This window comes from Crinia signifera, chromosome 8 (assembly GCF_055691185.1).
Source record: "Crinia signifera chromosome 8, ASM5569118v1, whole genome shotgun sequence".
NCBI classification, from domain to species: domain Eukaryota; kingdom Metazoa; phylum Chordata; class Amphibia; order Anura; family Myobatrachidae; genus Crinia; species Crinia signifera.
The window spans coordinates 8,415,435-8,438,360 of NC_139224.1; the positions used below are offsets into that span (position 1 = coordinate 8,415,435).

Genomic DNA, 22,926 nt, shown 5'->3' on the forward strand with positions numbered 1-22,926 from the left:
GGAGAGGTCAGTATCCCCTGATGTCTGTGTATTAGGAGGAGGGGAGAGGTCAGTATCCCCTGATGTCTGTGTATTAGGAGGAGGGGAGAGGTCAGTGTGTCCTGATGTCTGTGTATTAGGAGGATGGGAGAGGTCACTGTGTCCTGATGTCTGTGTATTAGGAGGATGGGAAAGGTCAGTGTGTCCTGATGTCTGTGTATTAGGAGGAGGGGAGAGGTCAGTGTGTCCTGATGTCTGTGTATTAGGAGGAGGGGAGAGGTCAGTATCCCCTGGTGTCTGTGTATTAGGAGGGGGGGGGGGAGGTCAGTGTGTCCCCTGATGTCTGTGTATTAGGAGGAGGGGAGAGGTCAGTGTGTCCTGATGTCTGTGTATTAGGAGGGGAGAGGTCAGTGTGTCCTGATGTCTGTGTATTAGGAGGAGGGGAGAGGCCAGTGTGTCCTGATGTCTGTGTATTAGGAGGGGAGAGGTCAGTGTGTCCTGATGTCTGTGTATTAGGAGGAGGGGAGAGGTCAGTGTGTCCTGATGTCTGTGTATTAGGAGGAGGGGAGAGGTCAGTGTGTCCTGATGTCTGTGTATTAGGAGGATGGGAGAGGTCACTGTGTCCTGATGTCTGTGTATTAGGAGGATGGGAGAGGTCAGTGTGTCCTGATGTCTGTGTATTAGGAGGAGGGGAGAGGTCAGTGTGTCCTGATGTCTGTGTATTAGGAGGAGGGGAGAGGTCAGTATCCCCTAGTGTCTGTGTATTAGGAGGGGGGGGGGAGAGGTCAGTGTGTCCCCTGATGTCTGTGTATTAGGAGGAGGGGAGAGGTCAGTGTGTCCTGATGTCTGTGTATTAGGAGGGGAGAGGTCAGTGTGTCCTGATGTCTGTGTATTAGGAGGAGGGGAGAGGTCAGTATCCCCTGATGTCTGTGCATTAGGAGGAGGGGAGAGGTCAGTATCCCCTGATGTCTGTGTATTAGGAGGAGGGGAGAGGTCAGTATCCCCTGATGTCTGTGTATTAGGAGGAGGGGAGAGGTCGGTGTGTCCTGATGTCTGTGTACTAGGAGGAGGGGAGAGGTCAGTGTGTCCTGGTGTCTGTGTATTAGGAGGGGAGAGGTCAGTGTGCCCTGATGTCTGTGCATTAGGAGGAGGGGAGAGGTCAGTATCCCCTGATGTCTGTGTATTAGGAGGAGGGGAGAGGTCAGTGTGTCCTGATGTCTGTGTATTAGGAGGAGGGGAGAGGTCAGTGTGTCCTGATGTCTGTGTATTAGGAGGATGGGAGAGGTCACTGTGTCCTGATGTCTGTGTATTAGGAGGATGGGAGAGGTCAGTGTGTCCTGATGTCTGTGTATTAGGAGGAGGGGAGAGGTCAGTGTGTCCTGATGTCTGTGTATTAGGAGGAGGGGAGAGGTCAGTGTGTCCTGATGTCTGTGTATTAGGAGGGGGGGGGAGGTCAGTGTGTCCCCTGATGTCTGTGTATTAGGAGGAGGGGAGAGGTCAGTGTGTCCTGATGTCTGTGTATTAGGAGGGGAGAGGTCAGTGTGTCCTGATGTCTGTGTATTAGGAGGAGGGGAGAGGTCAGTGTGTCCTGATGTCTGTGTATTAGGAGGGGAGAGGTCAGTGTGTCCTGATGTCTGTGTATTAGGAGGAGGGGAGAGGTCAGTGTGCCCTGATGTCTGTGTATTAGGAGGAGGGGAGAGGTCAGTATCCCCTGATGTCTGTGCATTAGGAGGAGGGGAGAGGTCAGTATCCTCTGATGTCTGTGTATTAGGAGGGGAGAGGTCAGTATCCCCTGATGTCTGTGTATTAGGAGGAGGGGAGAGGTCAGTATCCCCTGATGTCTGTGTATTAGGAGGAGGGGAGAGGTCAGTGTGTCCTGATGTCTGTGCACGGGGAGCGATGCATTTCTGCGCATGTGCAGACGCAGGGTGCGAGTGGGCATGGTGAACTAGATGTTTGCCATCCTGTTCGCACCTAGTAGTGCGAACAGGGAGTGGGTGGCGGCTAACATTAGCGGTTGTCAGCTGCAAGTCAGCTTGGTTATTGCAGCTTGCTCTGTCCTGGATGCAGGCACCTGTGCCCCAATCTGAGAACTGCTCTTCATCAATTAAAACTGCAGATGTTCCTAATTCATTAGGCATATTGGGCCTTATTCTAGTTCACTCTCAGAGGCAATTTTTCTCAAATGGACAAAACCATGTGCACTGCAGGTGGGGCAGATGTTACTTGTGCACAGATAATTAGATTTGGGTGGGGTTTTTCTTCAAAGTGAGATCTATATTGCAGTGTAAAAATAAAGCAGCCAGTATTTACCCTGCACAGAAACAAAATAACTCACCCAAATCTAATTCTCTCTGCACCTGTTACATCTGCCCCCCCTGCAGTGCACATGGTTTTGTTCCTTTGAGACGGAATTTGCCTCTGAGTGTAAACCAGAATAAGGCCCATTGTACTAATTATAAGCCCGGTCCCTGTTATGTGCAGCGGGGATAGACACTACGGTTAGCGCAGCAAGGGGTTAATGATCAATACGCCGGCAGTTTGATGAAGTGCCGGATAAAGCTGACTTATAAAGTTTCAGCCTGTAAAAGACCGGAGGAGCCGGAGCTGGAGGTCTCCACGGAACGTTTAATCCCCGGATAATTCTTCTGCTTGTAGTAATGATATGGATGAGTGCGGCCAGATTGCAGCTTCAGGGCGGAATGCAGCTGGGCAATCTTCAGGAGCGCAGCAATACGCCAGAGAGCCAGCTCATCATCCCAGCCATCCCTGCATGTCGGCATCAAGCACCAAATCTCTGCATGCCAACCCGCAGTGCCAATGTGCCCTTATCTGGGGTATTGGGGCAGACTGTCCGAAATGCAGCGGGAGAGGAGATATTTCTGGGGGCTTCTCCTCATTAGAGGAAGGTCCTGACTGCCTTGCAGGGGTATGGGGTCCCTGGGTCAAAAATGTCTAGGTCGGCACCTAAGAATGGTCGACATACCCTAGTTCAGCATTGACAGGCGGTGGACACAACCTTAAGGTCGAAATGGACATGGTCTACATGAAAAAGGACGACATTTTTCACATTTTTATGTGTTTTGTTCCATTCTTTACTATATAAATGGACATAGAGTGAGAATATAATAGTTTGCCGAGCGCAGGGTGGCACCGTGCCCATGCAAGGGGAATGAGGTATACTTATACAGTGCCCGTGTTGACGTAAGTCGACATAGATACCAAAAACCGTGAAAATCTCATGTCGACCTTATTCATGTCAACCATGTCCATGTCGACATAAATTTTGTGTTGACCTCTGACAATGTCAACCTATGGTATGTCAACCATTCTTAGCCATCGACCTAGTCACTGTCGTCCATTAGTGGCCGACCAAGTGATTATCGACCTAGACATGTCGACCATCTATACCGTAACCCTTGCAGGCAGGTCAGTAACCCTGTTGGAGAATTGGCTACCTTGTCGACGGTCAACAGTGTCTAGATCGACATTCAATGTGCCGACACCATGTGGTTGACTCTGACAAGTTCAACGGGGCACATAAAAAGGGCGTCATGAATTTTGGGGATTTTTTTTTCTGTTTTTGAACTTTTTTTATGCTTTACCCTCCATCTGGACTCGGTAAAGTGAGCGGTGGGGAACGAGGCACCTGGCACGAAGCCTGGCGAGCGAAGCGAGCTGGGCTAGGGGGGCACAGAACACATTTTTGGGGACGATGTGATGAAATTGGCAGTAAAAAAAAAAATCACAAACTAATATTTCAGGTGTGACCTCTTCATGTGTTGACCATTTCCGTGTTGACCAATGCTTGCGTCAGCCTTTTGTCTATGTCGACCATTTGCACGAGCAGGTCCGAATTTGGACTCTCTTCCAATGGTGGAATTTACATGTGTAACTCGGAATGTACTCAACAGTCACATCAGGTCGACCGCTAAAGCTCGACAGAGCTTAGATCGACACATGTCGACATGTCTACGGTCGACAGGGTCGTAAGATCAACACAAGCATTAGGTCTATAGTCAAAAGGCCGTCATGAGTTTTTTACGTTTTTTCCCAACACAGGCGGTACGCAGTACGCCATGCGAGGGGACGCGGTACACCGACACGGCGTCTATGTCAACTTACGTCGAAATTCGTGGAAAAACCGTGAAAAAGTTATGTCAGCTATTTGACTGTCAAACTTCCCATTGTGCCATCTAGAGATCGGTGGCTCGTACAGCAGTTGAATTCCCCCCATACAGGTGAGGAGCAGTTTCAGCTGTATATTATATAGGATATTGGTATCAGTTGCTGTAATATGGGCTTTAATTTAGGCTGGGTCACTGTGACTCCCAGACTTAAATCTGGGTTGCCGGCTGATTAATTAAAATGATGGTGTCGATCTAAGGACTGGACACCCATCTGCCAGGAACTAGTGACATCACACCAGCACAGTGTTTGATTACTTAGGTCTTGATGTGTGAAGCGCAGTGCATGGTCACAGTAGCACTCGGACTGGGCACCAGCGCAGCCTAATGACCCGCTCAGTGCACTTTAGCATTCTCGCCCCAATTTCCGGTCTTTGGAGACATCTCCCCAAACTAGACGTCTGTCTCGGTGAGCAGCAAACAAGGCACTGTGCTATAGTGTCCAGCTTCATTTACAACCACGCGTTTCACGTCCATAGCAACCAATGACATTTTGTCTATTATTTCTCTAAAACATCCTATAAAATGATAGCATATGATCAGTTGCTATGGGCAACGTCACCGCTTTTCATTTTTAGAAGTTTTAGTAAATATAGACCTTTGAATGAAATCACCCCGCACATCCTGGAGCGTAGGCCTCCATAATAATATAATACATTACATATGTATACGATGAAGATTCTGCACTTTATGTCTCTCCGAGGCTCGATACATCTCCCCCACAATGGCACTCTCACGCAGAGGCCTCCGGGCCCCCCCCAAGCTAAGCTCACCAGATGCCAGCGGTACCCCTGCACTAAGTGTCTGGCGGTGGAAGGGTTAGTAACAATCAGTGTCCTTGTTTCTGCACACGCCTTTCCCACCGCGCCGGAGACCCTTGTGCTGCATTTCCTGTAAACAGGGAGCGTTTTCCTCCCCAGAGATAACCTGGCAATGAACCGCATGAGACTGACGTGGGGCATGCGGCACACCCAGGAGCGCTCCAAGCCAAGGCCGCCACACAGTGCCCCCTTAACCCATTCACCTCCCCGGGCAGTGCAGCAAAGAGTTAACTTTTCTGGGAGAGAGAGAGAGAAAAGCCATCTGGCGAGGGAGAAAATCTACCAACCAATCAGCTTCCTTCATTTACAGCCTGTAACATGGCAGAGGTTGATTGGTTTCTATGGGCAACTTTTTCCTTTAGAATGTAAGTTCTCACGAGCAGGGCCCTTTTCTATTACTTACACTATCCCTATAGCGGCATTGACACCCTGCTGTCTATCAGTGACATAACCGCTGATGCAGCAATGTGTATATACCGTGTATCACGCCTGCACATCACCACCTCACTGAGGGCCAGATGTATCAAGCTTCAAAAAGTGATAAAATGGACAGTGATAAACAGCCAGCCAATCAGCTCCTACCTGTTATTTTTAAAAACCCAGTCTGTGACATGGCAGGTAGGAGCTGATTGGCTGGCTATTTATCACTTTCCATTTTATCACTTTTGAAGCTTGATACATCTGGTGATGAAAGAGCACATCCCTGCCTCACTGACAGCAGCGCATTCCCCGCCTCACTAACAGAGCACATCCCCAACTAACTGACAGCAGTACATCCCCACCTCACTGACAGAGCACATCCCCACCTCACTAATAGCGGCACATCCCCAACTGACTAACAGAGCACATCCCTACCTCACTGACAGGGGCACATCCCCACCTCACTAATAGCGGCACATCCCCAACTGACTAACAGAGCAATCCCTACCTCACTGACAGCAGCACATCCCTACATCACTGACAGCAGCACATCACTACCTCGCTGACAGCAGCACTTCCCCGCCTCACTGACAGCAGCGCATTCCCCGCCTCACTAACAGAGCACATCCCCAACTAACTGACAGCAGCACATCCCCGCCTCACTGACAGAGCACATCCCCAACTAACTGACAGCAGCACATCCCCACCTCACTGACAGAGCACATCCCCACCTCACTAATAGCGGCACATCCCCAACTGACTAACAGAGCACATCCCTACCTCACTGACAGCAGCACATCACTACCTCACTGACAGCAGCACATCACTACCTCACTGACAGCAGCAGATTCCCCGCCTCACTGACAGCAGCACATCCCCACCTCACTGACAGAGCACATCCCCGCCTCACTGACTGCAGCACATTCCTACCTCACTGACAGCAGCACATCACTACCTCACTGACAGCAGCACATCACTACCTCACTGACAGCAGCAGATTCCCACCTCACTGACAGAGCACATCCCCGCCTCACTGACAGCAGCACATCCCCGCCTCACTGACAGCAGCACATCCCCACCTCACTGACAGCAGCACATCCCCACCTCACTGACAGCAGCAGATTCCCACCTCACTGACAGAGCACATCCCCGCCTCACTGACAGCAGCACATTCCCCGCCTCACTGACAGCAGCACATTCCCCGCCTCACTGACAGCAGCACATCCCCACCTCACTGACAGAGCACATCCCCGCCTCACTGACAGCAGCACATTCCCCGCCTCACTGACAGCAGCACATCTCCACATCACTGACAGAGCACATCCCTGCCTCACTGCCAGAGCACATCCTCACCTCACTGATAGCGGCACATTCCGCCTCACTGACAGCAGCACATCCCCATCTCAGTGACAGCAGCACATCCCCGCCTCACTGACAGCAGCACATCCCTGTCTAATTGACACCAGCACATCCTCACCTCACTGACAGCAGCACATCCCCACCACACTGACAGCAGTACATCCCCACCTCACTGACAGCGGCAAATCCCCGCTTCACTGACAGCGGCACATCACCGCCTCACTGACTGCAGCACATCTTCAACTAACTGACAGCAGCCCATCCCCACTTTACTGACAGCAGCACATCCCCAACTAACTGACAGCAGCACATCCCCGCCTCACTGACATCAGCACATCCCCGCCTCACTGACAGAGCACATCCCCGCCTCACTGACAGAGCACATTCCCGCCTCACTGACAGAGCACATCCCCGCCTCACTGATAGAGCATATTCCCGCCTCACTGACAGCAGCACATCACTACCTCACTGACAGCAGCACATCAGTACCTCACTGACAGCAGCCCATCCCCACCTCACTGACAGCAGCACATCCCCAACTAACTGACAGCAGCACATCCCCGCCTCACTGACATCAGCACATCCCCGCCTCACTGACAGAGCACATCCCCGCCTCACTGACAGAGCACATTCCCGCCTCACTGACAGAGCACATCCCCGCCTCACTGATAGAGCACATTCCCGCCTCACTGACAGCAGCACATCCCCACCTCACTGACAGAGCACATCCCTACCTCACTGACAGCAGCACATTACCCGCCTCACTGACAGCAGCACATTACCCGCCTCACTGACAGCAGCACATCCCCGCCTCACTGACAGGAGCACATCCCCGCCTCACTGACAGCGGCACATTTCTGCCTTGGAACACACATCAATCCTCACCAAAGATAAATGGCTTGAACAGGATTGTGCCATCTTCCGATCCTGTATCTGATCCACCCTTTATTTTCTCCACGTAAAACGATTTAGTCACCAAAGGGACCTCATTCTAAGATAGATATACCACTCCTGAGTGTGCGGGTGGTCTCGCTCTGATAAACCCTGTATGTCCTGCGTGTATACCAGAGCGTGAATGCACACGTATATCTGTTACATATAGGCGGTTATTCTGATTCACTCGGAAAGGCACAATCACTCTCTAATGGACAAAACCATATGCACTGCAGGTGGGGCAGATGTTACTTGTGCAGAGAGAGTTAGATTTGGGTGGGGTTTTACTTTAAAGTTGGGGCCTTATTCTGGTTCACTCTTAGAGGCAAATTCCTTCTCAAATGGACAAAACCATGTGCACTGCAGGGGGGCAGATGTAACATGTGCAGAGAGAGTTATATTTGGGTGAGTTATTTTGTTTCTGTGCAGGGTAAATACTGACTGCTTTATTTTTACACTGCAATATAGATCTCACTTTGAATAAAAACCCCACCCAAATAATTCTATCTGCACATATTATATCTGCCCCACCTGCAGTGCACATGGTTTTGTCCATTTGAGAAGGAATTTGCCTCTAAGAGTGAACCAGAATAATGCCCTAAGATCTATATTGCAGTGTAAAAATAAAGCAGCCAGTATTTACCCTGCACAGAAACAATAAAACACCCAAATCTAACTCTCTCTGCACATGTTACATCTGCCCCACCTGCAGTGCAAATGGTTTTGTCCATTAGAGAGTGTTTGTGCCTTGCCGAGTGAATCAGAATAACCCCCATAGAGTGCTAAGTATTTGCTGAATAACCTCTACACCCATGAGGGCCTGTGGCAGAGACAGGGTTAATTATTACTCCAATTCACTAAGAAACAAATAGTTCCCAGTGAACATAGCAGTCATTGCCCATAACGGAAGCGAGGGGAACGCGAGCTTGCGAGGTCTAGGAGCAGGTCATTATTTAGCTGAGAGCGTGTTCAGCATGGACATTAATCAGAGCTTTCAATGTGACTTCATCCATCAGCTGTATCCGGCCTCCCAGACTCCTGTACTTACTACCTGCATGTACTCGCCAGTGACTTATTACTGCCAGCTCATGCTAAAACCAGACACTCACTCTGGGGGCGATGTATCAAACCTTGAGAGAGATAAAGTACCGGCCAGTCAGCTCCTGATATTTTATAGGCTATGTTTCAAAAATGACAGAAGCTGATTAAATGAAACTTTGGGACAGATTTAGCAAAAGTTGGCGAGAGATAAATTACCAAGCAATCAGGTCCTGCAATTGTTTTAATACAGTCTGTAAAGCTGATTGGTTGGTATTATCTTTCTACGTTTTACCTCTTTCTGCAGTTTGATACATCCCCCCCTCTGTGCCTAGAATCAACACTAAGAGATCTATGATAGATCTGCCACTTCTCACATAGAGACGGCACTGAGGTGGCTGCCACCACTCACAGAGAGAGGGCACTGAGGCAGCTGCCACCACTCACAGAGAGACGGCACTTAGGGAGCTGACACCACTCACAGAGAGAAGGCACTGAGGGGGCTGCCACCACTCGCAGAGAGAAGGCACTGAGGGGGCTGCCACCACTCACAGAGAGATGGCCCTGAGGGGGCTGCCACCACCCACAGAGAGATGGCACTTAGGGGGCTGCCACCACCCACAGAGAGACAGCACTGTGGGGGCTGCCACTACTCACATAGAGACGGCACTGAGGCGGCTGCCACCACTCACAGAGAGACGGCACTTAGGGAGCTGACACCACTCACAGAGAGACGGCACTGAGGGGGCTGCCACCACTCGCAGAGAGAAGGCACTGAGGGGGCTGCCACCACTCGCAGAGAGAAGGCACTGAGGGGGCTGCCACCACTCACAGAGAGATGGCACTGAGGCGGCTGACACCACTCACAGAGAGACGGCACTGAGGGGGCTGACACCACTCACAGAGAGATGGCACTGAGGTGGCTGACACCACTCACAGAGAGACGGCACTTAGGGGGCTGCCACCACTCGCAGAGAGAAGGCACTGAGGGGGCTGACACCACTCACAGAAAGATGGCCCTGAGCGGGCTGCCACCACTCACAGAGAGACGGCACTGAGGGGGCTGCCACCACTCGCAGAGAGACGGCACTGAGGGGGCTGCCACCACTCACAGAGAGACGGCACCGAGGGGGCTGACACCACTCACAGAGAGATGGCACTGAGGGGGCTGCCACCACTCACGGGCCCTTATTCTGATCTGTGCGGAAATTCCCGCATTCTTACGGAGCGGTCCGCACGCCACGGTGTTTTGCCGCATGCGGCCATCGTCCGTAGAAACGCCCACGTGTCCTCCGCATTCGGACGGACTCACTCTTTAAGAACAGGGCGTGTTTACGGACGACATACAAACCATGCGTGTGCGGGAGAAACACTCCGATTCTGCACGGTATTACAGAGTATTACAGGGTATGCTCGGGAATACCGCATCCGAACGGGAGCCAAGCGGTGCTACCGCACGTAAGCGGAGGATTTACGCCAAACAACCCACTATGAAGTATCTTCTGCAAGACATCACATGACCCACTTATTCAATTACCTATCCTCATAAAAAACTGCTTATTTGGAATTGGAATCAATGGTTGTAGTCATTAGGCGTACGTTCGCCTACCGCATGAACGAGTGGTGTCCGCAAAGCAATAGTACACTTGTGGACACCGCACATTTCAGCCCTTTTTGCTCGCGTGCATTCGGAGTGGTTTCCGAATGTACGCCCCCCAACATAAGTGTACTCCCCCGTGTCCGCCCATGTTTCCGCCCCGTTTTGCCCACTTTGAAACTACGCCCATGTGTAATTCCGCATGACGCCCATAATACGCCCCTATTTCCCGACTGATTGCGGTGACCAGTTTTGGACGGGCTTTGTCTGAACTGGTACCGAGTCAAGGCGTGGCACATGCGCGTAGCGTTCTCCACGCATGCGCAGACGCCGTAAAGACGCAATCCGTAAGAACGCGGTAAAGTCCGCATCAATCAGAATAAGGGCCACAGAGAGACGGCACTGAGGGGGCTGCCACCACTCACAGAGAGATGGCACTGAGGGGGCTGCCACCACTCACAGAGACACGGCACTGAAGCGGCTGCCACCATTCACAGAGAGACGGCACTGAGGGGGCTGCCACCACTCACAGAGATGCCACTATGCCACACATCTGGTTTCAACTGCTCCCTGGGAGTGGTCCAAAGGGACCATTTTATGGTTGAATGAACATATGGATTGTGATTCATGAAGGACCAAAACCCTACCAACCACTAGGGGGTGGTGGGAGATTAAAGGTGTGCCGAGAGTAGCGAGCCATGTGAGGGGACGCGATGCTACTTCTCAGTGTCCATGTCAACTGTGTCAACATCAGGACAAAGAAAGTGAAAACCCCCATGTCGACATTTTGACTGTCGATCTACCACCATGTCGACCTAATGCTTGTGTCGACCTAATGACCCTGTTGAGCTATCCCATGTCGACCTAAAGTCATGTCGACATTCCTGCATTTCGACCTAATGGCTGTCACCCAACATGCTGGTAACCTAATGGCCCATACCCATTGCGGGCCTGCACATTTGCATGGGTGAATATGTGTAGTCTAGCAAACAGGACTGAATCAGCCCCATTGATTCCACGTTCTCTATCGCTATATAAATCCTAGAGTATATATAATGATGTGACTGAGGAAGGTCTCCCTATAACGCCCCTCTGCCGCGTGATTCCGGGAGGGACGTTATAGAGTCCGTTACTGTCTCCTCTGCATGAACCCGAGTCACAGAACTTCCCAGTGGCCAAAGCAGTTATTTTGGAGAGATAAAAAACAAGCAGGGTGGCACGCCCGGCCACGGGACCCATAAAACGCCAACCTATTTCCATCTCTTATTTACGCCACTTATTTACATCCGAAACGTCCAGGACAGGAAACCACAGGATCCTTCTCCAGGCAAGATAAGATTATCCCATGGCAAATAAGGAGGGATGGAGAGTTTAGGGATTCCCTTCAGCTACAGTATACAGTATATATTGGTAAAGGTTCTGTACTCCAGTCACATACTCCTATGTTGTTCGGGAGAATACTGTAGGTCAGAGAACATTATATACCTTATACACTTAAGCAGGAACAAAAACACTGATTTTGACGCCTCCGTTCCCATATACAGTGCCCCCTGTACAATGAAAGGATTTTGGTGTATAGGGGATGTGACATTGCCACGTGCAGGCTGGTATATTAGTGTTCCCACTTCTGCACCCACAGGACAATGTTTATTTAATTCAGCAGGGTTAGGTGTCCTCAATAGGTAAAGGGGGCACAATTTTTAGGGCGTTCGCTGCTTTGCACCCCATTTTGATAAAAGGGATCCACCTGGCTGCGTGCTGGGTTCTGGGGGAGCTGCGACAAGGGGCACGTACTACAGAACGCTGATTTCACACATATATGTGGATACGCCAAGCAGTATTATAGGAGCAAAGGGTAAAACATTTCCTAAATAGAGGTGGGGTAACTAATTTCCGTTTGCTACCTAATATAAACCCCCCCTCCCCACCATTAGGCAGAGCCAGGCCAGTGGTAGGGTTTTGGGCACCCCCCTGAAAACTATAATGCTTTTCTGCTAGAATGACTGTGCATGGCCAAGGTGGAGGCTGAAGTTCCACCGCTCCATTACAGGTGGTGGAACTCAGTTACATCCCGTGAGATGATGAGCGGCTCGCGAATGGATTTGGAAAAATTAGCACGGCTGCAAAAAGATTTGCAAACTGCGCACATCTATTCGTAAGGCGGGATTCCGCTCTGGCAGGGCGGAGTTTACCTGATAGTCAGCCGCTGCAAATTAGCAGCCACGCCTTCAGGCCCTATTTCACTTTTTAGATGACTTCACCGTTTATGATGCCTAAAATTGGGATTATTAACTGGTGTGTCCTAGCCCCCCATCACCTTCCCACATAGAGGGGCTGATTCTGTGACCGCCTTTAACGCATTCTGCGCCTTTATGCTAATGCAGCGTAATCAACGGCGAAGCGCAACAAACACTGTAGCAATAGCGGTGAGTGCCAAACCGATGTTTCCAGACATCAAGCATTTTTATTGTTATTGATCCTCACAGAACAGATCGCCATAACGCAGGAAGCGGAGATAGTGCGAGAAACACAATCACTGCGCGGCGCTATTAAACAGCTATTAAATAAGAAGTTTCAATGAAAAGGAACAGTTATAGTTTGAGCTGAATGACAGCCCTGAAGCTGTTGTTCCTCAGAATGGTTTAATTCCATCTTCGTTATTGGGGACCACCTGTCCAAAACGGCTCCTCGTTGCTCAAATCGCTGAGATCTCAATAGTAGAACGCAAATGTGTTGCTTTAATTTTAACGAGATGCCAAAGAGGGGACAACGTTTGTCCTTCAGAATAGCCCAAGAATTAACCCCTCTGCTACCAGAGTAGAGGGGAGGGCTAGCGGCAGAAATGGGAAGACCATGAGCAGACTATTTATCAATGGGGGAAATCCCCTATAACTGGCTGCTCTCATGGTTTCTCCCTATATCTGGGGTGGCTATCATCAGGTACTGCTATGTAGGAAGCCCAAGCGAACATGTAGGATGGGAAATGGCTCGAGCCGACTGGTCTGGCGCATCAGCCACTGTCTGCGGGGATGGATACATCAATTTATCAGAGTTTGGAAAGATATTGGTCCAGACTGTCTGCTTCTCCGCACCCACCCGCCAGACCACAGCCAGGCACCCGACCTCATAGCTGCCATCGAGATCGCCATCACCGCTGCCCACCTCCCGACCACCGACACCCCGGCTCCCAATCACAGCCGCCAAGCTACTGACCACCCCTGCCCAGGTCCGGCACCGATGGCCAGGTAAATTACACAGGGTTTGGGGGGAGGGGGGGCAGAGGGGGATTAAAGTTTGTCATTATATTGACAAACCCAATCCCGGGTATTTTGGGAATCCCGGGATTATGGATTATTCAATCCCCAATCCCGGGATTGAAAAAAAATTCCCCCGGGATTGAATCCCTAGTTCACACTCTTGCTCCACTTCCTCAGTGGCATCATTATCCAATCAGAGCAATACTGAGCTAATGAATGTATTATTGCACCACAACAGAATGGGATGCGGAATCCCAACATCAGAATCCCGACTTCCGTCAGAACACCAGAACTTTGAAATGGATCAGGAAGCCAATGCCAGAATCCCGACAGCCGGCATCCCGAACATAAGTGTGCCAGAGAGGGTTGGGGGGGGAGGCTTAGGTTTAGGCACTTACAAGGGGAGAGTTACAGTTAGGCGGCAGCGCAGGGTGCGGATTATCAAATAGACATTGTCTGTCGACATAACCCTGTCGACCTTTTGGGGTAGACCTATTGACTATCGTCTATCTAGACACTTTCGTAGATCAATCAAAAGGAGCCAGGCGGCACATGGCGGTTAGGCACTAGCAGGGAGGGTTAGGCTGTAAGCAGGGTGGGTTAGGGTTGTTGGGCAGGAAGGAGAGGGTTAACTCACTTACGGAGCTTCTGTGCGGATTCTCAGTATGGGGACTAGCAGTGCACATTGGAGTGTACAGGTGCATCCAGGTCGCATACAATGGGTAAGAATACATGTGGTATTATCCAGTCACTCTGTGCTGACGCAGCCCGGGAACCCTAAGGGGAAGTTCTAGCCGGCTTAGTCAGCGGTATAAGCTCCTAGTGCCGCAGCACAGCCCATCAGACACAGCAATTACTGCATGTTGTTTCCAAAGTAATCACTAGCTGAGTAACACAAGACAAAAGGCAGCTCACACCCCCGATGCCTGCTAATTGCTGCGAGACATCGCACCCACATCACACACACTCAGCCAACCATTAGAACTGATAGCTGGACTCCCGTATCGTAAACTGCAGTGTCAAACCTGTGATATATTTGTTGCACCCAGAGGAAACATGGAAACTCCAGAGCGTTGGCCAATATTGTACATGTATTTGGCTGTACACATGTGTCCTCCTACATCCTCGCTGCAGTCAAGATAAACAGCTCTTCTAGTCTGGTCTAGTCCTGGGCGCGCTCAGTAAAAAAATTTGGGGGAAAACTGTAACGTTGCATCTTGTATACAGATACAGAAGCGGTCACACATACAATATAAGCATTCTGCATATCATTGACTCAGCAGAAGCTGCTTGTGCATCTTATTTGCATAAAGAATAAAGACGCATTTCGTAAAAAAAGAGACACAATATGAAAATAAAAATCTACTCTGTCAGCATAACATACCGGCACCAAATTACATCTGAAGCGAGAAAACCTATAAAATACTCTACACCTGCAAATGCATCATATCATTAATACACTATGGCCTGTGAATTGCAAAAATTGGCGCTAATCCTGGGTTACTCAATCTCGGGTCACAACTGTCAATCTGTCCTGACAGCTGTGACCCTGGCCCGTTTTTGTTTTGCTTGACAGCAGATCGCCAGACAGGATTCAATGTCCCGCTTGGCGATCAGCGAACAGGGGGCGTGTCCGCAAAAACAGCCATGGATTGTTGAGATTCGGCCATGATCGCGACAATTCACGCCTGACAGCTTTCAAAGTCGGGCCTGTTTTGTCAATCAGCCTCTTCAATGCTATCGGACAAGACAGAATTGAACAGGCGCCCGCCGTTATTTCCCCTGTCGGAAACAGCGGCGGGGATTGAATACCCCCTTTGGTCTTTTGAAATTATTGTTGCTAAAATTCTATGCGCTAATACGCCGGAGTCGCGCCAGTTCCTGCAGCTCACAGGCTGTTACTGTACATAGGGGCCTATGACTGCTAACGGAGAATGAATTAATTATCATGATTTAATGATAGCCGGAACAAGAACAAGGAACATTTGGTCAGAGTACAAACGATTCAGCACTGCGAGCTACTGCCAGAAATAAACTGTGTTCCCTTGCATTCTCTGCATAGTCAATAAAGTCACATGCTGATTTAATACAGTCATATAGCAACATATATACCGGCACCAGCTTACAAAGTGTTAAATATTCCAGAACATTAAACCGTACCTCTCTGCCTCCTGCTCAGATGTCTGTTGTTTGATTTCAAACGTGTTGAAGCTGCTCATGTCGACATATCCATCATTTTCATTGGCAGAAGACAACGCTCTGCTGGGATCTTCAAAAAATTCGGTGAACGTCCCAGCTCTGGTCGGCCTCCTTGGGGGAATTTGTACATTTTCATAATCGGAGCTCATTGCTGGGATGTTCTCATAGTCTGAGGTGTCAGCGTTGGGAAAAGAAATTGACCTGGGTTTGGTTAGAGGCAAAGGCATGAATGGTAGCCTGGAACGATCCTCAAAGGACTCTACCCTCGCAACACTCCTGTTAAAAGCTTTAGATGTCCCCTTCCTCTTCATGTCCTTGTAGAAGAGCATAGCAGTAGGAGAATCGGGGTGACAATGCGTCACAGAACGACTGTGTAGCTGAGGAGAATGATCAAGGCTTCTCCTGTCCCCTTCCATTAGCCGGAACGGGCCATGGTAGCTTGACTCCGAAGATGACCTGGAAGAGGACACGTTGACATCAACATGGACCTTGTTCTCAGTCTTCTTCCTAAATTTCAAGGTGAGGAACCGCTTGAATGAAGACTTCTTCTTTTTGAAGGATTTGTCAGAAGAATCATTCTCAATCAGGAGTGAAGGAGAGCTTTTGGTTATTGGCTTTTTAGTAATACTGGCAAGCTCGAATGGTGGAGGGATATCCACCAGAGAGGTAGGTGTGGACATTCCGCTGTGTGTGTGGTAGTTTCTCTGTGAAAAGCTACCAGAGGAACTAATGAGATACGGAGAGAAGCTGACATCAGACTCAATATACATTGAGGCTGCGTTTTCCCTGCCTTCTACAGAGTAAGATCTAGGGTACATAATAAAACGATTGGGCTTCCTGGGTAGGGTCCGTAAAAACTCAGCATGCTTAGATTCCAGCTTTTCGCACTTGTCGTTCATCATTGGGTCATTACTTAAAGGCTGGGAATCCAACTCGGACCCAGTTTCTTCAGGAACAGTCTCTGGAACGTTGCCTGGTATTTTCCCTGAGTAGGACCTTGTTCTTGTGACAATGTTTTTTCTATCAATGCAAAGTAAATGGTTGTCTTCTTCATTACTGCATCCATCTACGGAGCAATGAGTGTTAAGGGCTTCTTCCTCGTGCTTATTGCTAGCCAAGTCTTCTGTATTAACCAGATTTCTGTTTCTGGACTTTGCACTGTCCTCTAGTACATAAGGGTTGCTTTCATCCTCCTCTGGCTCTACAATTATCTCAGTCATGGCGGTGTTTTCTGTTGTGTCTAACTCCTTGGACTCTTTTTCCTCATCTTTAGGAGTCAACTCTGCTGTGTCAGCTTCAGTCTCTGAAAACAATTCACCCTGAGTGATTACAACTGGACTATGGTCCAATAAATTACTTCCTTCTCCATTTGTAGCGGTGTCAGTAGCCTGAGAAGGTTGTGGCATGTCACCTGCTTCTGTTTCTCCTTCCTCAGGACAATCGTCTAAATCACCACTCTGCTCATTCTCCGACTCTATCAATGTCTCCAAAGGGAGATTCGTTTGTGGTCTGTTTTCCACGTTCAATAGTTCTCCTGAGAACTCATTCACGTCATCATTAAGCTCACATTCAAAAGGAATAATTTGGTAACTGTCATCTACACTGTCACATCCAGCTCCTCCAATATCATGGTCACCCTGTGAGGGTTCCTCTATTACCTCATTTGTTTCATTATCTGTGTTATCTTCTTTATCATCTTGTCCACTTTCTTCTTCTATACTAAGCTCTGGTTTGACCTTGAGTGATTCCTCATTAAGGCCACAAGATTCATCACTCTTAACAGTCGGGTCCTCTATGATCTCAACCTCATGATCTAGAACTTCTGCTGAAGCGTCCTGTTCAGGAGTTTCACATTGGGGTTCCTCTGTGGGATCAGTACATAAAAGTTCATGGTCAGATGTTACAGCAGAATTGTCAATGTCCTCAGGGCTTTGTAATGAACAGTCGTTGCAAGTAATTTCTTCCAAAAAGTTTGAATCTTCTTCATTTGTAGTTACATAATTAACTGGTGGACAATCCATACTGGTATCTGTCAAAATAACCTCCCCATGTCCAATATTTTTAAAATCTCTATCCCCATCCTCTGGCTCTGTGTTACATTCACTGCTGTCCATGGGTAAAAAGTCATCCATGTCTCCAAGCTCATTTTTGAATTGCATTGAGCCAGAATGAGGAACCAAGCTATCTGCCTCAGCAGTAGATGAAGATCTTAAGCTAAGGGCATCAGTATTATCACTGTCCTCGATCTCTGTGGAGTCTCCAGATTCAACATCTCTTGATGGCACACTGTCTGGGTGTCCACTATCGTCCTCTCCAGCCTGAGAAGGGCTGAAGCTTGCATCATCGATGACGTCCCCTTCTATGGACGTTGCATTCCAAGTGCCTAAAGTGCCCTCGGAACATGAGCTTTTTTCACATTCAAAGTCGGTGTTTTCTTCATCTGTGAGTTGGGACTCGGGAACAGCCATATAGTCCTCATAAGTCATGTCTAACGAGTCTGATCCTTCGCACTCTGGCCTATAAAGATCAGCATCATAGATTTCCACAGGACAATCTACTCCTCCATTTGAACATCTGTTCAAGGAGTTATTCTCATCCTCTATACACCTCCTTTCTGTCGCTGGGGATAACACTGGCTTGGGGGCAATGGGAGGTTTGGGGCCCCTGGACATAGATTTTGAGTGATGGACAAGTCCAACTCTTTTGAGCAGTGGAGACGAATACTTTGGACTGAATGAGTCGACACCTTTTGGCTTTGGTGCAAGAGCAGGTTTTGTGAATTCTGAAAAATATGATAAATATATTACAAATATATCCAACACAGTTCTACAAAAAATTGTCAAAATACTTATACAGTCGAACCTGGTTAAGTGGAATCTCAAGAGATGGCAAGTTTAGTCTCACAGGTATCTCACTTATCCCGGTTCAAAATGTGTTTGTCTCTCTTATAGAAATTCTCACTTATGCTGTTTCAAACAGTACTTGTTTCGCTTACAACAGAGTTACCTACTCTCCTGGGTCCCTGCGGGAGACTCCCATTTGAAGTTCTTATCTCCTGCTGCCCTGCATTCTAAATAAAATCTCCTGGATTGTCTATTGCAGCCAGGGTATAACCAAGGAATGTGCTGAATTAGGCCCATAATCCATGCACATATCAAATGTGCAGTTATAACGTCATTAAACTTTTATTTTATTTATTTTTCATTTATTTATATACTGTAGGTCATTTATTTAAAATCCCTTCACAGAAGAGTTTAAATGCCTAAAATGAATCTCGGGGCTAGTCCCCGGGGAAATGTTTCCTTCCTGTTCTCCTGGGACATCTGATGTTGCTTCCTAGTAAACACCATGGCGCTTTCAGTCTGATTGTTAGCGGGAAGTTATGTAGGACAAGAAATAATCAGTCAGTGAGGTCACTTCCTGCACAGAACAACATTCTGTCACCTTCTCTCCGCGCTGCGCTCAGTCCGGCACAATTTACATCGGCCTCAAATAAAAACGCCATAATAAAATGTTATTCATTTATTATAATAAAATCGCAACTAGGTGACGTCGGTAAAATTGACCTTTATGGAAGCACTTTACATGCGCATTGCAAATAGGGTCAGAAAACATCCGCAAAGGAAACGAGAAAATAATAAGTCGTAGATACCGGGAGCCCATTATGTTTATGGCTGATACATGAAACAGACCACAATGGGGGTTTAATAACTGCTGTGCTCCTTCATGTCAACCGAAAGTCATGTTGACTTTTTTACCTGTCTACATTCTATATGTCGGTATTTTGACCTTGTCGGGATTTTGACCATGTCGGGATTTTAAATGTCGATATTTTGACCTTGTCGGGATTTTCACCGCCGGTCAATGGTTGTCGGTATTTTGACCGTCGGGATTTTGACTGCATCCCCATTTATCAATGAGTTTTAGATATTTAAAACTCGTTGCCCAAGATAAACATTGCTCCAATCAATCATGTGTCATGTCATGTGTTTGAAAAATGACAGTTGAGAGCTTATTTTCTGGAGCACCATTTATCATACGCAAAGAGTTGTAAATAGCTAAAACTCGTTGTTAAATGGGCCCATAGTGTTTAATCATCTTGGGTCACTAATAGTGTGTACACAAGGTACTATTTGCCTTCCGATGTTGACGATATAGTCAACATCGGATCGGAATCGGATGCAGATCGCAAGGGTTTTAACCCTTGCGATCCCGATCCGATCCCAATGCGCGTTCACGTATCGCAAGGCAGATAGTCTTGTCTGCCATGACTATATAGTGCAGATCTGCACTATATAGTCAGACTTGTATGCAAATCGGATCTGCCTTGCGATCCGATCCCGATCCGATCTGATCGGATCGTGGATAGTATCTTAAGGTACATCTGACCGTGTGTAGACACCATTAGGTTTGGGTCACTAAGGCTTTTGTAAGCAGATTCTTTCTTTTTATAATCTTTATGTCAATACAAATCCAACCTTTGCATGGAGTGGAGACACATTCTCCGGCAAAGTCGTTTTGGTTCTTATGAAGGGGAACAGGCTCAACCGAAATAACATATTACCAACGGGCATATACACACCACTAACGTCAGCTGTATAAAGGTTGACAAGAAGAATGGATGTGTGACAAGACCGCTTGTGGTTGGTTCGCCTTTGGATTATACCAAAGTGTCCACCGTTCTTACAAGGGGTGAATGCAGGAGACAACAGGATCTGTTCAGAAGCCATTGAAGTTTCCCATGTAGGCACCAAATGCAATTAAGACACATCAGCTACCTGGCCCCAGGGATGTATCTAGGACTGACTTACTGGGATGTGTCTAGGACTGACTTACTGGGTGTGTCTAGGACTGACTTACTGGGTGTGTCTAGGACTGACTTACTGGGATGTATAAAGGCCTGACTTACTGGGATGTGTCTAGGACTGACTTACTGGGTGTGTCTAGGACTGACTTACTGGGTGTGTCTAGGACTGACTTACTGGGTGTGTCTAGGACTGACTTACTGAGATGTGTCTAGGACTGACTTACTGGGTGTGTCTAGGACTGACTTACTGGGTGTGTCTAGGACTGACTTACTGGGTGTGTCTAGGACTGACTTACTGGGATGTGTCTAGGACTGACTTACTGGGTGTGTCTAGGACGGACTTACTGGGTGTGTCTAGGACTGACTTACTGGGATGTGTCTAGGACTGACTTACTGGGATGTGTCTAGGACTGACTTACTGGGTGTGTCTAGGACTGACTTACTGGGATGTGTCTAGGACTGACTTACTGGGTGTGTCTAGGATGGACTTACTGGGTGTGTCTAGGACTGACTTACTGGGATGTGTCTAGGACTAACTTACTGGGTGTGTCTAGGAATGACTTACTGGGATGTGTCTAGGACTGACTTACTGGGATGTGTCTAGGACTGACTTACTGGGATGTGTCTAGGACTAACTTACTGGGATGTGTCTAGGTCTGACTTACTGGGATGTGTCTAGGAATGACTTACTGGGATGTATAAAGGCCTGATTTATTGGGATGTGTCTAGGACTGACTTACTGGGATGCGTCTAGGACTGACTTACTGGGATGTGTCTAGGACTGACTTACTGGGATGTATAAAGGCCTGACTTACTGGGATGCGTCTAGGACTGACTTTACGGGATGCGTCTAGGACTGACTTACTGGGATGTGTCTAGGACTGACTTACCGGGATGCGTCTAGGACTGACTTACTGGGATGCGTCTAGGACTGACTTACTGGGATGTGTCTAGGACCGACCTACTGGGATGTGTCTAGGACTGACTTACTGGGATGTGTCTAGGACTGACTTACTGGGATGTGTCTAGGACTGACTTACTGGGATGTGTCTAGGAATGACTTACTGGGATGTATAAAGGCCTGACTTACTGGGATGCGTCTAGGACTGACTTACTGGGATGTGTCTAGGAATGACTTACTGGGATGTATAAAGGCCTGACTTACTGGGATGTGTCTAGGACTGACTTACTGGGATGTGTCTAGGAATGACTTACTGGGATGTATAAAGGCCTGATTTACTGGGATGTATCCGGGCCTGACTTACTAGAATGTATCTGGGCCTGACGTACTGGGATGTATCTGGGCCTGACTTATTGGGATCTATCTGTGCCTGACTTACTGGGATGTACACGGGCCTGAGTCACTAGGATGTATCCAGGAATGACTTACTGGGATGTATCTGAGCCTCACTTACTGGGATGTATCCAAGCTTGACTTACTGGCTTGCTGTGATGTATCTGGGTCTGAACTACAGGGATGTATTTGGGCCCATCTTACTGAAAGCAGGGGTTCCCAAACTCAGCCCTAACAGTATAGGTTTTAAGGATATCCATGGTTGAGCACAGATGGTTAAATTATATTGACTGGATTACTACTGATGTTACCTGTGCTCTAGCATTCATATCCTTACACCCTGCACTGCTAGGGTGCCCAGAGGACCGCGTTTTGGAGCCTCAGATCTAAAGTATAATGAAGATATATAGAATATATATTTTTTCAAATGCTGTATAACAAAAACTATAAACATAACTTCTAATAAAGCTCTTAACTAACATAGGCAACACACAGGCGACACACTAGCACCTGCAGATGCAGATGAGGAAAACAGAGCAATACTACAAATGGAGGGGACATCATATAACACCCACAGCACTGTTATGGGTTCTAGTGGACTGTATGACAAGACCCAGGCTTTGCCACCAAGGAGCAGATGTATTAAACCCGGTGAAGTGATAAAGCGGAAGGTGATAACGCAGCAGCCAATCAACCCCTGTCATTTTTCAAATCCAGCCTGTAGCGTGACAGTTAGGGACTGATTGGATGGTGCATTATGACCTTCAGCTTTATCACTTCACCAAACTTAATACATCTGCTTTATCACTTCACCATGCTTAATACATCTGCTTTATCACTTTACCAAACTTAATACATCTGCTTTATCACTTCACCAAACTTAATACATCTGCTTTATCACTTCACAAAGCTTAATACATCTGCTTTATCACGTCACCAGGCTTAATACATCTGCTTTATCACTTCACCAAGCTTAATACATCTGCTTTATCACTTCACCAAACTTAATACATCTGCTTTATCACTTCACCAAAC

At 48.1% G+C, this 22,926-nt stretch overlaps 1 protein-coding gene across 5 annotated transcripts in view; it reads right to left on the minus strand.

The window, feature by feature from the left end:
* The window catches only part of FGD5 (FYVE, RhoGEF and PH domain containing 5), a 107,999-nt gene that overhangs the window by 82,819 nt on the left and 2,254 nt on the right, over positions 1 to 22,926 (minus strand). For all 5 annotated transcript variants that reach the window (XR_014454265.1, XM_083155689.1, XM_083155688.1 and 2 more), the window contains exon 2: positions 15,752 to 18,572. Coding sequence is in view for 4 of the 5 variants with exons in the window: in XM_083155689.1 (XP_083011815.1) it covers positions 15,752 to 18,572 (2,821 nt within the window). In the remaining variant the exon portion in view is untranslated. The remainder of the gene's footprint in view (positions 1 to 15,751; positions 18,573 to 22,926) is intronic.